Raw genomic sequence first — 16520 nt, forward strand, 5'->3', positions numbered from 1 at the left:
TTTTCTGGTGGGCTTTGTATTCTTGACACCAAATTCATCGCTACATGTTAATAAAGTTTCGTCAATCCGACGCTATTTGTGTTTTTTTATTACCCATGGTGCCCTGGTTTGTAGTTTTGGAACTGGCAGTGGGGTTAGGGTTTGATTTCAACGAACAATTGTCAAACTTGAGTGATTGCTGATGTTAAAGTCTATTGTTCAAACATGAGGGAACAGTTTCAGTTGCTGCAACAATTTGTTGTTCAAGAACAACGGTCTGTGACATTGTAATTGATTTGCTGCAGGTTTAATGGTGAATTGGTGATCGAAGATGAAAGAATTATGTGGCGAATTTGGTGGTTTTGTGTTGTTTTTTCCTTTTTTATGGTAATCGATGATAGATTATGAGCAGAAACGATTCTAAGATAGTAAACACTGCTCTGATACCATGTTGAGAATCAAGAGCTTTGAATTGTATTGAACTTTTGGTTATTTTACTTTGAACAATTGTACATAAATATATAGATACAAGTTATGCTTAAACAAGAAAATATTTGCTGAAAGAAAGCTCGAGATTTGATTATGTTATTTTGTCTTAATTTTGTTTGACCGTCCATTTAAAGACCGATTCCGTTAATTCCTCGATATTTTTGTTTCCTTTTCTAGCACCCTACTTTCTCAGTCCCTCACCTCTTGAGCTCGAGTTATCCTATCGCCTCGGATGATGCTAGGTTGGGGGTTATTGACTTAGAATGTGATTAGTGATACTCGGAGAGGAAGAAATGAGCTAGATGTTTAGTTTATTATTTAATTGTTTCTTTTGGTGGATTTTGAGGTTTTTTAAATATATACTTTTTATCTCTAATAAAAACAAATACAATGAAGTTTTATCAAATACAAATATTGTTTACTATTTTGAAATACAAAACGAAAAAGATTTTTATAAAATTATACAATAAAAATTATATAAAACAATACCAAAATAAGAGTAATGAACGGTGTAGCAATGTAGTTTTATCAAAAACGTATAAAACTCGCTTTGGCAAAAGGTATTCGAAACAAATTCATTAGTTGGTGAAGTGGAGTGAAATGGGTTGAAGGATGAGTACCTCCACCGAAACAAAATCAACATGTTTTATTATTAGAGTAAATTGCTATTTCGACAACTGTAGATTTTCTAATATAAGGTCATGTGATATACATTCAAGATTCTTAACTCCACGTAGCCATCAAATCACCTACTTTATCCCCATTCACTCCACCTTACCATAAGGAAATTGTTTAACCACTCCTTTACCTCTCTTTATTTAATGTAAGATTGATTCTTAAATTATTACTGTTGTTATGTAAAAGATTTTAAAGCCTATTAACATTTTAACTAGTCTTGCATTTAACGCCCCTTAATCCATGAAGGGAGTGGTATGCCACTCATTAACCTTGCCAACTTAGCTTTAACACTCTGTGCGTTAAGCTATACCCCTAGGCCTAGTTGATTCGATTCAAAACGTAGACTTCTAATAAATTATTAACCCCTCGTGTTTAAAATAGATTACTTTTGAAAAGAATAAAATAAAGGGAACAACTTAGCAAATTGAAAATAGTCAAGGCCCAAATGTGTAAATACGGAGATCATAAACCCCCAAAGGCAGCATAAACCCTAATTTCCAACACCCGAATTTTTCTTTCAGATCAATCAATGATGATGGCGTTAGTTCGATCCTTTAAGCCGTCGTCAATTAGCCGTCTTTCCGTTTCTAGGGTTTTGTTATACTCGACGGAAACCAGCGTGAAACCGAGCAATGACAATCTGTACCGGAGGATTTCACCGGTCGGCGATCCAAACGTGTCCTTGATACCCATACTCAATCAGTGGGAGAAAGAAGGCAAAGCCGTGATATTTAGTCAGCTCATTGTCATCATCAAAAGCCTCCGCAAGTTCAATCGATACACCCACGCCCTCCAGGTTTCTTTCTTTTCTTTTTTTTTTTTACTTTCAAACAGTAACCAACGGTTCGGTTTACGGTTTTGGGGTTTTAGGTTTTCCCATTGGAGCATTTTAAAAACAATCATGACTCGGCTTTCAATAAATTCAAAACAATTATAATAAAGGGGCAGCAAACGGGCAACAAGCTGCGCCGCAACCCTTTTGAATAGCAAAGCCAATCCTACTAAAAACGAAGTTTTGGGACGTAGGGGCCGAAAAGGTACCATGCATGACCTGCTGAACCCTGCCCAGAAAATTCACCGCCTCAGGGGCTAGAAACCCAAAAGTATCAAAAGCAAAGGGCAGAAACACATGTTGATTCTCTAAGCAGGCTTTTTTGTGTTGGACAACTTTGCCCGATTCAGCCTTCAACGCAGCCCGACCCACAACATGAATTTAATTATTTGATTTTTAAGCAGGCTTTTTTGTTTGTTAATAATTTATTTGATTTTTATGCATTTGGCCTAAACATATTTGGGTTAAACTATTTATTAAATTGTTATAAATTACTTAAAGTTTAAAATCTACAAGTTGGGTTCGGTTTTTCGTTTTTTAGTTACGCGCTAAATCGAAACCGAACAGAAAGGTAGGTGAATATAAAATCAAACCCCTGGTGCTGGTATTGGTTTCCAGATAGTGTTTATTATAGATTATTTGGATGGCTGAAGCTTCTGCTCTAATTATTTTATAACATCTTAAACGACCAAATGTTGATTATATTATGGGTCATCATTTATGTTTGTGACCTATAGCTAGAAAAATGAAAAGTGTGTATTGTATATACTAGTTACGGGGTGTTGTTTGTATTTTTTTTATTTATTTTACTTTCGGTTGGTCAGTTTCAATGTTTTCAAACCGTTACGAACGTTGGGTTTACGATTTATATACAAAAACCAAACGTATAAAACCGGGCCGGACCGTAAGATTGAAATTTTTTTTTATATGGGTCCATTAAGTCTAAACCATGATACTGAACCAGAACCAAACCGTTAGATTTGTTACCTTTCAGATATGAACATGAGGCGCAGGGCCGGCCCTTGGGGGTGGCAGGGTGGTCGACGGCCACGGGCCCGACACCTTGCTAGGCCCTAAATTTTTTTTTTTTAAATTATATGTATTTTTATTAAAAACAATATATATATTTAATGTTTAAACACAATTACATAACCATTAGCTTGGTCTAGTGGCAAATGGGTATTACGGGTTCTAGCCTCACTTGAGACATGTTTAATTCTTTTTTTATACAAAAGTTTTTTACACAACCAAATTCCAAGTAAGCCCATATAAAAATTAAACTGTTTAAACCCAACAAAATACTTCTTTTACTTGAGGCCCAAAAAAATTTTTGCCTTCTGCCCAAAAGTTTTTTGCTTTCTCAGAGCCGGCCTGATGAGGCGTTGAGAGTTTGTCTTCTGCTTCGTATACAGGGCAAAGTTTATTTTATACCAAATGCAACTTTTATTTTGTCAAGAGGGACTCTGAGTGACAGACAGATGACATTATGTTGAGTATCTATACTAAACTGATTGGTAATAGTAATTTTTTTATCTGAAAATGGGTACTTAAATTAAGAGTCTTCTGAGTTTTTGTACATTATAGCTGTTACAATCAAATCTTTTGTGACAAGAATCTTGGATTTCAGCTGAAAGGCAGCTTTAAAAGATACACTAAACACTTTCTATCTTTCTTGATCATAAACTGTAACAGCTGTCGGAATGGATGGCCAAGAAAAAGGGCAAATTATCACCCGCAGGCGTTGCTGTTCATTTGGATTTAGTATCAAGAGTTCAAGGGGTAGTACAAGCAGAAAACTATTTCAATACTGTTCCCGAGAATGTCAAGAGTCTCCAAGTGTACGGTGCCCTTCTTAACTGTTATGCAACCACAAAATCAACCGAAAAAGCAGAAGCCCTTGCAGAGAAAATGAAGCAAATGGGCATGATGACAACCCTTTCTTACAACTCGATGATCAACTTATACAAGAAAACCGGAGATTATGAAAAGTTAGACAAAACCTATCAAGAAATGACAGAAACTGGTGTTTCATGTGATAAGCCAACTTTCTATCTTCGATTAAGTGCGTGCGCGACTTCTTCTGATCTTGAACAAATGGAAAAGATTCTTAAACATATGGAAGATAATTCCAGCCTTGGAGTTGATTGGAATGCTTACACTATCGCGTCCGGTGGGTATATTAAATCCGGGTTAAATGATAAAGCATTTGAGGTGCTGCAAAAGTCGGAAAAATATATTAAAGGAAACTCGAAAGGGGCAGCTTGGGAAATTCTCATTGGGAAGTATGCTTCGATTGGTAAAAAAGACGACGTGTATCGCATATGGAATTTATACAAAACCTCGTGGAGTAAGGTGTATAACCGCGGTTATAGTGCTATAGTCAACGCGTTAGTGAGATTAGACGACATTGATGGAGCCGAGAAACTATTGACCGAATGGGAAAATGCAAAGTTGTCTTTCGACTTTAGGATTCCTAATATGCTGATTAGGGCTTATTGCACAAAGGGTGATTTGGTCAAAGCCGAAGCTTATGTTGACCGGCTTGTAGGTATGGGGAAACAACCACCTGCAAGCACGTGGGTTTTGTTGGCGAGTGCATATGCAAAAGGCGAGGAGATGGAGAAAGCGGTTGAGATGTTAAAGAAGTGTGTCGCTGCTGAAGATATGCGCGGTTGCAGGTTGGATCCAGATGTTTTTACAGCTTGTGTTGAGTATTTAAAAGGGAACGGTGATTTGAAGATGATGGAGGAGGTTGAGAAAGTTTTTAAGGATAGAGTTCGGGTTCCACGGGTCTTGGATGTGGAGTCTTTTGATGATGAAGCTGAAGAGTCAGAGTCGTTGATGAAGTGAGAACAGGTTGTCTGTTTTAGTTATTAAGGTGGTATTTGTTGATCGTTTTGTATTTTCATGTTAGTTACTTTTTGTTCTAAGAAATGTGAGTCCTTTAAATTATTATCTGCGACTCACTTTTAGATTTCTGTATTAGAACTTAAATTAAATATTATTAATTTAATATTGATTGTTGAGGGTTTTCAAAGCATCAAAGTGGTCATCTATGCACCTTTTACCCTTTTTTTGCCAGTTATTTTACCTATTTATTGCAATTTAGAAGTGATTATTGATGTCGGAATTTTTTTTTTAAGTTTATCTATATAGGGTTAGAGTAATTCTGCAATGACCAATAACAATGAGAAGTGTAAGAATTCATAATTAATTGATGTGTCAAGTGGGAACTAAAGGATTAAGGGTATAAAAGTAATAATACATATTTTTTCTCTCCACATGTAAGTAACATTTCAATTCCTCAATTATTTTAAAACGTCTGTAACTCTTTCATATGATATTTTTTTTAAAAAAAAATCACCATAATAACAAGCGATTTTTTATCTTTAATATAAGTATGACTTTGTTTTATAAAAAATTAAAACAAAAATTACGTCATTGTGTCTTTGTGTTTGTCTTTGTGTCCTTTTTTCGTCATTGTGTCTTTCTGTTTGTCATTATGTTTTTTTCGCCATTGTGTCGTTCAAATCATCATTGTCTTTTTTTTTTTAATGCTAATAATACGGTTGTGTAATAATAATATGTAAATATAATGATAAAATAACAACAAATAATCTAATACATAAAACACAATGATGAATACATATTACACAATGACCTGAAACGTAAAAACAGAATGATGAATACATGTAATGACCTGAAACGTAAAACACAATGGTGAATGCATATAACATAATGACATAAAACGCAAAACACAATGGAAACTACATATTACAAAATGGCATGAGCATAATACACAATTACTAAAACACAATGATAAGTAGAAAGACAAATGATGAGCACAAAGCAATGTTTTCAGACCCGGCCCAGAGGTCGACCCGAACGCCTTACTGGGTCAAAGGTCGGACCGACCCGGGAGGACGGACCAGTGTTTGACCTGGGTGACGTTATAAATAATTTAAATATATATTTACATATATATATAACTCTTATACATATAAAAAAAATAATAACCAAAAATAATAGTAATAACAAACTTTAATATTTATTTATGTTTTATACATTGTTTTTTAAATATATATGATTTATATTTGATCAATAGAGACATCAATGAAGCTTAGTTGGTTGGCTCATGGGGTACTTATCAAAGCTTCTTTCTCTGAAATGGCCCAAGTTCAAATCCTGGTATACACATTTCATTTTTGATTTAACAAAAAATGGGTTATACCGGTCCACCTGTCGGGTCAACCGGTCCGGGCTGACCGCCACCCGCAAAACCCGGCCGGGTTTTTAGAAACGTCCCAAATACACTGACCCCGCCCGATATAGGGACCGGGTCCCGGTCGGACCGGTTCGACGGGCCGGGCCGGGCCGGGTTTCAAAACACTGGCACAAAGACAAAATGACAAACAAAAAGGCACAATGGCGTAATCTTTATTTTAATTGTTATCTTTAATACGAGTACTGATTAATAACACAATGATCAGAATATATAACACAATGCATAGAAAAACTCAATTAAAAATCATAATGAACAACTAATAACATAATATAAAAAACCCACTAATAATTTTTATTTTTATTTAATAATATGATACTCATATTAAAGATTAAAAAACAATTGTTATTATGGTGAACTTTTTTTAAAAAAATAATGTTACATGAAAAAGTTATGAATGTTTTAAAATGATAGCGGAATTGACATGTGCCTTACATATAGAAATAAAAATTCAACAAAAGTAGGTTATTACCTTTATGCCCTTCACATCAATTTATTTTCTTAAAATTAATCTTCACCATTCAAATCTAAAATCAATATATTAGATTACTTTTTACGCTTCTCATTTTTGTTGTTTTTGTATTTTAACTTTACCTTATCTATATATATATTATTATATTATAGTATTATACGAATACATTTGGTTTATTGCAATTCGCCAGTATCCGTAGGAATTAATTGTAAAATATTGCAATTCGCGAGTACCCAACTTAAATCTCGAGATAGAGCATAGTTGTAATAGTTTTCTAGGAATTAATAATAATTTCCAACTTTTAGAAGTTAGGGCGTTTGTAAGAGAAACGTAAAATGCAGAGAGATTTTTACGTTGCTTTTAGAAATTAGCAGACTAAATTCTTATTTTATTGACCTGTTTAAATAGATCCATTTTTTATATTTACCAATCCATTATTTAATTAACGCAATTATAGTTCTAAATTTCAAGACAACTAATCAATTATAGCTGTTCAAAAGTTATAAAAATTTAACCAATTTGATCGTAGTACTTGTTTTTCCAAATAGGGTAGAATCTTAGATTGCACCCATGTTAGGGCATCGGCAATGGGAGAACGCCCTTGGCAACTCAGCCAAACAATTTCCCGCACACCGCCTTAGGTTGCCATTTTTGGTGTTTTTGTGCAGGTGGGTGGCGTAAACAAACCAGGGGGTAGGGAGTGCTTGTTTGTTTGCGTATTTAATTCAACGTATCAATAACTTTTTTTTCTAAACATTTAAATGTTAAAGTCTATAAGGATTAAACCCTTGATTAGTTGACCTTTTATTCTACACAATAACCATCTCAGCACTTCACCAAAATAAGAATGACAACGGACCAATAACTACCTTACATGTCTTATTTATTTTAGAAATAAATAATAAAATAAAAAATGGAACATATTGAAATCATTAACACACTTTAGTGGTTTGGGTTAGTAAAAGGCCGCCTACCTATGTGGTGGAGCGCTTTTCCTTCTTTAGTGAAGCCATTAAAAATACTCTTATAGCACACTAAATCATAACAATACTGGTGAAGGGCGTCTGTGCTATTTTACTTAGAATTGACCATAGCTATTAAAAGTGATCGCCCACTACGCCTAGGCTCTATTTTTAGTTGATGCGACGATTTAGCGCTTCTAAATAGAGAAGACACATTTGTAGGAGCAATTTCCGTTTTTTGAATTCGTTTTTTACCTTTTTATGATTTTTTTTTATTTTTCATTTATAGAGTTACCTATAAAAAGTCAAATTTACTTAATTTAATCCAATCCCCTGTATGATTATCGACAATTCTGGATGATGAATGCTTAGGTGATTTTGTTATTATTTAATAATTATGCTCATGTTTCTTTTAGTTTAATTTGCTTTACTAAATTCCCATTATTTGATTTATACTTAAAAACTAAAATTCAAAGGTGCGTTTTTTAATCTAGAAAATTATTATTTGTTCTAGAAATTATAGAGCATAATTAGGAGTCGGATTTAATTTAAAATTTGTAGAGATGACTTCAATTATGGTAACGAAAATTAGAAATAAATAATCCTAACTTTTGTGTATTGGCCGATAATAATCTCAACTTTAAAAATCACTACCAGCGGTCCCAACTTTCAACTATTTTTGTCTCAATGGACCTTCATTAAAAAACACTTAACGTAGTTAAGTTTTTTTCCGAGTTTCAAACCGATGTTTTAGGGCTTTTGATCGGAAGAACGATACGATACGATTCGATTGATGTAAAACTTTCTCGAAACGGTGATTCAAATGACTTGATTTTTGTTAATTGAAAATTCAAACACCCGAATTGTAACATTGTTTCATCACTTAGATCACCGTTTCGAGATAAATTTTACATCGGTCGACTGGTATTGTTCTTTCGATCAAAAACCTTAAAACAACGGTTTGAAACTCGGTAAATAACATAATGACGTTAAAGTTGGGATTATTCATTTCCAATTTGCCTTGTGGTAACTACAGAATTTATGTTGTTTGTTGATGCTATTAAATTTAGCTTTTGATATTGGATAATTTTGGGGTTTAGAACTATTGATATTGGATAATTTTTGGCATTGGAACTTTGTGATTCAAGTTTTGGAATACATAAATATATCTTTTATTTGTTTTTCATTGTGCTCTTTTCTTTTCTCGGACCATTGTTTTCTTTTTTTTCTTTTTTTTTTGTGTGTCTTGCGCCTAGGCCCCAAGCAAGGTCCATGCACCTTGAGTATGCCTAGCGCATTTGATAACTATGGAATTAACTGAAAAGTTAACAAAAATTGGTCTTTAACCTCAAACTTGTAACTTGTAAATCTTAATAGATAGTACCCAAAAATATTAGAAATATTAGTTTAGCGAAACTATATAAACCATATTTTAATTACCTCTTAACCTCAGCATAAGTTGGTTGACATTCTAACTTCTAAACAAAAAATAAAGGTTTTTGATTAAATCTGAGTCGAAGTTGGAGTGTACGCAAGGTGAAAACAAACAGAAAGGATGATTCTGGAACGTTGCACCCTTGTTCCAAGGAAATTAAAACTCTTTTATCTTTCATAAGCCGTAATCTATTATTTAATTATTTAGTTTTTAAATTTCAAGACAACAAATTGTCCTTGTTTTCTCAAATATGGTAGAATCCTCATATTGCACGCATGATCATTTAAATCATTAAATGGCAAGACAACACCCCCTGCTTTTGTGCTATAAACCACGAGTATAATTATTTTGTTAAAAATTACCAATTGAGAAGTTTTTAAATAAACTTCTTACTGATTCAGTGTCTATATAGTTTTATCACCCAAAACAGCCAGAAATATAAAAACTACAAATTAGTGAATCAGTACCGAATCAGTAGGGTACTGACAAACAAAAATAAAAAGAACATGTTTACCCGTGGATATTTTGGGTAAACGAGTATGTGTGCTTCATATAATGAGTCACGTATCACCAAATACTGTACGCGCAATACTATTACTAATTAAAAACCAATTGTCATATTAAAGCGATAAACTACCATTTTGACAATAAACAAGAAGGAAACCTCCTCACAAATTTCTTTAAAATGTTCTCAGAACACCATAAACAAACTCCAGAATGAGTTCAAAATATCAATGTTCACAAGTAGGTACATATATATACGCTAATCGACCACAAAAGGTTGCGAAACCAGTCAACCAGAGGTCAAACTATCATCCTCATAAACTTAAAATTATACACAAGACAAAGATAAACACAAACAAAAAGGGGTTTTCAGAATAAAAGAAGACACAAAATTATACAACAAAGTAAGAAAAAGCAAATCCGGCTCAACGATCTATCAGCCTGCATCGCTTGCCTTCGTGCCCGTTGAGTACTTATCCCTGCTAAGTTATACGAATTCGGGTACGTGAATAAAGTCGAGTGCGAATTACCAAATATCCTCTCATAAACAATCTCACCAAGTATACCCATTGTTGGACTAGTAGGATTAATCATATTTGTCATCGTCACGCCACCAAGACCTGACACACCCATAGCCCGATGATTAACCTGCTGAGCTGGCACATTACATCTGGGACTCGCAGGCCTACGCGGGATGCTGATGTCATCTTTCTCATCAGATACCAGTTCTGCAGTCTGGCCACGACCGTATAATGGAATTAAAGTCTTTTGCGAGACTTCACTTTTGCAAATGGGACACTGCACGTTTTTCGGGTGTTCGGGCGGGTTTTTTTGGTGGTGGATCCATTTGTAAATGCAGGGCCAGCAGTAGAGGTGCCCACATAATGTCACCACTGGTTCATTGACTGCGTCCAGACATATGTTACAGTCAAACCCGCCTGCAGGACTGTTTTCGGATTCATCAATGGATTCACTTGAAGATTTCCATTTGTTTAAACCATCATCATCTTCTTTGTTAAGGTTGTTTTGTGACAACGAGTCTTGAAGATACCGCTCCATCGCCATTTGATCATAAACTAACCGCGCCTGTAAACATATAATAAAAGAAAATTACTATTTTGATACATTATGCCAAACAAGTCATGAGTAGTGCATAGATATATGCTATGTGGTCAGGTGAAGCAAAAAGAGTGATTATTGTACTATTGCTTAGTAGATAAGGTTTTTGCTTGCCATTGATATTAAAAATAAGGATAAGGTTGCCACCAAACCCAATTGTGACAATACTGAACAAATTCTTTATATTTTAACTTGAAGGAACATCAATAATTTATACAATCATTAAAGAGCCAACACTAAAAAATACCCCACTTTTTTGCACTTTAACAGTGTTTGAATTGCTTTAAATGATCAGCAGAAGAATTTTGAGCAGTGGTTTAAACAAGCCAAGCTGCTTGCGAGCTACTTAAGATCTGCTCGCTAAAAGGCTTGAATCGAGCCAAGCTTAAACAAGCCTAAGCCCGAGCCTGAAAATAAGCTTGTTTAGTACACCAGCCCTAGCTTCACTTATTAAGCTTGAGCCATTCGTGAGCCTATACAAGCATGTTAGTTATATGATTTTGTTCAATATATATTAATTAATGTTATGCGTAAAATTATGATAAAATTAAGTAAATAATATATATTATGTTAAATATAAAATTATATTAAAAAACCGCTAAAAGTAATTACAAAAATACACAAATTAATTAATAATAAATAATAAACGAGCCGAGCTCAAGCTTGAAAAACTACTCATACAAGTTAGAAGAGCCGAGCTCGAGCTTGAAAACTATCCATGAGCCAAGCTCGTGCCTGGTTGATCTCGAGCTAGGCTCGTTAACACCCCTACATCTTTCCATTAAGGTTTCTAGCTTTGAAATTAAGAAACCTGAATGGAAAGAGGTAAACATTACCACATGTAAAGATTGAAGTTTGTATTTATCACATAAATCCAACACCAAAACAGGACAAAATTCCTAAAATCACAAAATTTAAATTAATAAAAAATAATAAAAATCACAATCATCATCATCATCATCGTGAAATTCGGTGCAAATTGTTTCGATTCCAAATAATTAACAAACTATTGATCGTGTATACGATCGGAATTTGAGAATCGGAAAGCAGAATTAGGGTTTCGATCGATATCGGCGTAATCTCAAATTAAACCGCATAGAATTGAAATTAAATACGCGTAGAAGATAGGGAAGGAGTAAAGTTACCTAATTTGGGAGAATTGGGGATGAATTAAGATGAACAATTATGGAATTGAAGATGGTATTGGTATATTGGTATCGGTGTTGGTGTGTATTCGTTGATTTATCAAGTTGGAAGGTAACGCATACGTATGGGGATTGACATTGAGAGATGCAAATTTAATTCATTTTGAAACTATATATATTTAAAAAGGGAAATATGCCCAAATATATTAGTTAATTCTACTCCTCACGTTTCAACATGAATAAATTAATCTTTGCAAACCTAAATATTCTTTTATAATTTGTAAATTGGTTTAATATAATCCAAGCTATTTTTGATTGACAAACATAGGTCTCAGCTATTGAAATGATAAAATATAATCCTAACTACGTATATGGGTGTTGAAGAGCTTACTCATGAGATGAGCCTCATAAATAGGCTCTAGTCCAACAAAGATAATAAAGAGCCCAATATAAGGAGCCCAACAAAAAAGGCATTCTATAAGGCCATTTGGAGGAAAACAGATTTGGAGGGAAACCGTCCACTGCACGCCTGATCCGGTTGGTGGCCCAACGCATGGCTTTCTCAAGATAGGAACGTAACCCACGGGATAAAGATCCAGGAAGCTGTAGGACTGGAGGAAAGCAAGATAGGCCGGTTGACATATCAAACATAGATATAACCAATAGATGTTATGTATAATACCTCCCCTCTAAAAAGGAGGAGGAAAACAATGTAAAGGCATTCAAATACTTGTTCATATAACATAGATCACCGTTCTCTCTATCTTATTAGGAACTTTACCCCCTGTGGGAATAGGTTCCAACATTGGCGCCATCCATGGGACCTCTTGATCATAGGTCTCATTTCAAAACCGCGAAGAAGAATGGCTGATCAAAACCCAAGCAACACACCGCCACCATTCCACTTGAGCTCAGTGAAGAGCAACGCGGTTAATATAGCAGGAGAAACAAGCACATATAGACAAGAGGCGGGTACGCAGCAAGATACTGACGGACCCGTGTTAATCGAAGATGAAACTGAACAAGACGATGTTGGAAGAGATGATCCGAGAGACGAGGGAAATGAAAAAGAAGGGTGGAAAGTGACCCTAGAATTCATAAGAGCTCACAAAGATGCCCTGAAGGCTTTCCTTGATGAGCAAGAGAAGAAGGAAAGACTAGAGGCCTTCCAAGCTCGACTTTTTTTCAAAACTTCGGGATCAGAACAGAACGCAGATGACAAAGATGTAACTAACAAAGGTCCTAACGCACTGCTCGAATCTTTGGTGAATCTCCTTTCTGCAGTCAAGAGAAGGGAGGAGATCAATGTCACACCCCAACCTAAGGCGGAAATGCCGGAGCGTGATCCGATTGCTCACAGCTCGAAGATACTATCATAATATAAATGTGACAATATCTATTTAATTATTTTATTTCAAATAATACACATAATATCCAAATATAACAAAACAATTCAAATAAATAAATATAACAAGTTTAAATCCATTTTTGTCTTCATTATAACCCTAAGGTCTTTCTAAACAAACAACCTGCATATGCGTAGAAAATGGAATTTTGTCAACAAACATGTTGAGTGAGTTTATCACCAATTTTTGACACCAAAAATAATGTTAATATAATAAATAAGCAAAACGTAATAAATGCGGTAATGAAATCAAACCATAAGCAAATAAGTTGTCGACTAAACCATTGCCAAGCGAATCAGACGCCAGTAAATCAACTATGAGCAAATAATGAGAATAAGACCGTTGCCAAGCGAATCGGGCGGTGGTCAATGAGAACCCTCTCCAAGGGGATATGTCAACGATCGCATACAAAGACAAATAAGCACATAACAAGTAGATTTGATTAATCACACACAATTACACGTTTGCTATTTTTGACATATATGTATATATAAATATGTATATAAATAGTATGATATACGCATATGTCCCCAAAATGTTTTAGAAAAACTGAGTAAAATAGGGGAATGATAAAACTCACCTTAGATTAAAGGCAAGTGAGTATAATTAAGAATAAACGAGTCAACGGATAAGCGAGTCGTCCAATACGCGTCAAACGAGATAACTGATTAGAACCTGAAACTATGTGATATGAAACTATAAATAAAAACGAACTTAATGCCGCTGGAATCAATCCAAACGGATGAGTAGAACTCTAGTTATGTTGAATTAAACGTTTAAGCGAGCTGGTACTGACCAGAATCCGAACAGCGAGTCGGAAGTCGGGTTTTGGGCAGTAGCCTTAAAATTACGTTACGAGAATAAAAGTATTATGGACCGAATATTGAATCCGACCAGAAGCATGAGAAAATGTAAAGTCAAACTTGATGACTGTTTTGCCCTTTAACGAGTTTTAAGCGAATTGACCAGTCAACACCCTTCAATCATCGAAATTGATTGAAGGTTATTGACTAGGGAATATGTATGAACGATTTTACAGTTTACAACTTACCCGGAAAGTGAAAGAATCGATGAGAAACGAAAGTCAAAGTTCCACACGTAAGCAAACTCAAACGGTTATGAACATGTCTTCAACAAAATAGCGAAAACCGAAGCATATGAAGAGAGGCAGAAGTTAGGACGGCTGAAGAAGCTCCTCTAGGGTTTGGGGTGAAGGTTTGTGGCAGAGATTATGAGTTGTTTATATAGAAATAGCAATAACGAACTAAATATGGGCTTTTAACTCGTTTAAGCAAGTATATGCGATTTAAAGGAAAGAATCACCGAAAGATTCATAAAGATCTGATCTTTGGCAAAGGAAAACAAATTAGAATATGTGTTTTAGTTATATTATGTTTACTTGGTCCTTAATTCTCTCAAACATGCTTAAAATAAACGATTTTATACCTTAAACGAACTAGGAAACGAACTAAAGTTAAACGATCTGTGCAGGGTCTCCATAGCGCCGCGCGATGGTGAGGGTGATGCCCACCGTGCAGCGCTCCGGCCTTCATAAGGGGGGATTTCATTTTTTTACAAGCTTGGTCCCTATACTTCCTATAATGTCCAATTTTTGATTATTTCAAAGTTTAAACATAGAATAAATAACTTTAAGAACTTAAAGGGTATAAAATGAATATTAGAAACTTAATTACTTACAAATATTTGATTTTGATTAATATTAAAGATCTAAAATATTCCGTTTCTGGTTAAACGTAAACGAATATGGGTTTGAAAAATCCGAAATGTTAGAGTCTCACATACTTTAGGGAATTTCGTCCCGAAATTAAGGAAAACCAAAACATTATCATTTTGAAAATAATTTATACTTTTTAAGGAAAATATCATAATCATAGAACTTCTAATAACCAAAGAAATGCTTCAAATGGCAATCCGATAGGGGCACTTATATATTGGATGTACCAGCGGCGTATCCATCATGTCCTTATCATCTCATCATCTGTACCGTTACCCAAGCTACCTTAGGTTCTAAATCATGACACATAATTATACGTATTATGCTTTCCATGCGAGGACTTTGGTAATTACGTGTTGACCCATAATTACTTAGATCGTCGGATGGTCCGCGTAATTCGTTCCATCATGTGGGTTATAAAACATTTAAAATCATCATTTTGTAAGAAACAGACGTTTTGATAACTTTAAATATAAATTCAAGAGACACTTATTAAACGTTCGGATTTGATTAATAAAACCATGTGATTTCTATTATATCTTTTGATTAGGAAAGTTACAAATTTTGGAGATTGAAATGGATTTCTTGAAGCAGACATTTGAAGTGAATTATGATGATCGAGAATAAACTAAGAGTGGAATATGAAGTTAACCACGATAGATAAAGGAACTTGATTCATGACATGATATGCGCAAAAGTTTAATTTATAACAACTCTTAAAATCGTTAATAACATGTGGAAATTCTCTCAAACATGCTTAAAATAAACGATTTTATACCTTAAACGAACTAGGAAACGAACTAAAGTTAAACGATCTGTGCAGGGTCTCCATAGCGCTGCGCGATGGTGAGGGTGATGTCCACCGTGCAGCGCTCCGACTTTCATAAGGGGGGATTTCATTTTTTACAAGTTTAGTCCCTATACTTCCTATAATGTCCAATTTTTTATTATTTCAAAGTTTAAACATAGAATAAATAACTTTAAGAACTTAAAGGGTATAAAATAAATATTAGAAACTTAATTACTTACAAATATTTGATTTTGATTAATATTAAAGATCTAAAATATTCCAGTTCGGGTTAAACGTAAACTAATATGGGTTTGAAAAATCCGAAATGTTACAATCCAGGGGGGACGTCTGATGTCTCTATGTTCACCAAGCAAATAGCAGAAGCCCCACTACCCCCGAAGTTACGATATCCTTCCACAATGGATAAATACGACGGTACACTGGACTCAGAGGAGGACCACCTACATGCCTTCGAAGGAGCAGGGCTCGTGAGTGGTTGGTCCATGTCTGTGTGGTGTCTCATGTTCCCCGCACTGCTCGAATCTTTGGTGACTCTCCTTTTTGCATTCAAGGGAAAGGAGAAGATCCAGGGGGACCCTCTATAAGTCCCCTACCGACCCAAGACACGTCTAATGTCTCTAAGTTCCCCAAGAGAATAACGGAAGCCCCACTACCCCCCAAATTACGATACC

The 16520-nt window shown here is 34.8% G+C and overlaps 2 protein-coding genes across 2 annotated transcripts; one reads left to right on the top strand and one right to left on the bottom strand.

Annotated features, from left to right (window-relative positions):
• The first annotated feature begins 1675 nt into the window (after positions 1–1675).
• LOC143583038 (pentatricopeptide repeat-containing protein At2g20710, mitochondrial-like) lies at positions 1676–4828 on the top strand. The gene is made up of 2 exons (XM_077065467.1): positions 1676–1942; positions 3671–4828. Exons 1-2 carry the CDS (start codon positions 1676–1678, stop codon positions 4826–4828), a joined length of 1425 nt encoding a protein of 474 aa, XP_076921582.1.
• A 5018-nt stretch (positions 4829–9846) lies between these two features.
• LOC143583039 (E3 ubiquitin-protein ligase RMA1H1-like) lies at positions 9847–10774 on the bottom strand. The gene has a single exon (XM_077065468.1). It carries the CDS (start codon positions 10696–10698, stop codon positions 10003–10005), a length of 696 nt encoding a protein of 231 aa, XP_076921583.1. The 5' UTR covers positions 10699–10774; the 3' UTR covers positions 9847–10002.
• Between the last annotated feature and the right edge of the window lie 5746 nt (positions 10775–16520).

The sequence above is a fragment of the Bidens hawaiensis genome, unplaced genomic scaffold (genome assembly GCF_021521415.1).
Source record: "Bidens hawaiensis isolate Kalapana, Puna unplaced genomic scaffold, B.hawaiensis_p1.1 tig00032105_1, whole genome shotgun sequence".
NCBI classification, from domain to species: domain Eukaryota; kingdom Viridiplantae; phylum Streptophyta; class Magnoliopsida; order Asterales; family Asteraceae; genus Bidens; species Bidens hawaiensis.

Excerpts from the sequence above, each read along its gene's own strand:
- LOC143583038 (XM_077065467.1), top strand. The coding sequence starts at position 1,676 with ATGATGATGGCGTTAGTTCGATCCTTTAAGCCGTCGTCAATTAGCCGT. Across the intron at positions 1,943-3,670 it reads GATACACCCACGCCCTCCAG|CTGTCGGAATGGATGGCCAA; the intron begins GTTTCTTTCTTT and ends AAACTGTAACAG.
- LOC143583039 (XM_077065468.1), bottom strand. The coding sequence starts at position 10,698 with ATGGCGATGGAGCGGTATCTTCAAGACTCGTTGTCACAAAACAACCTT.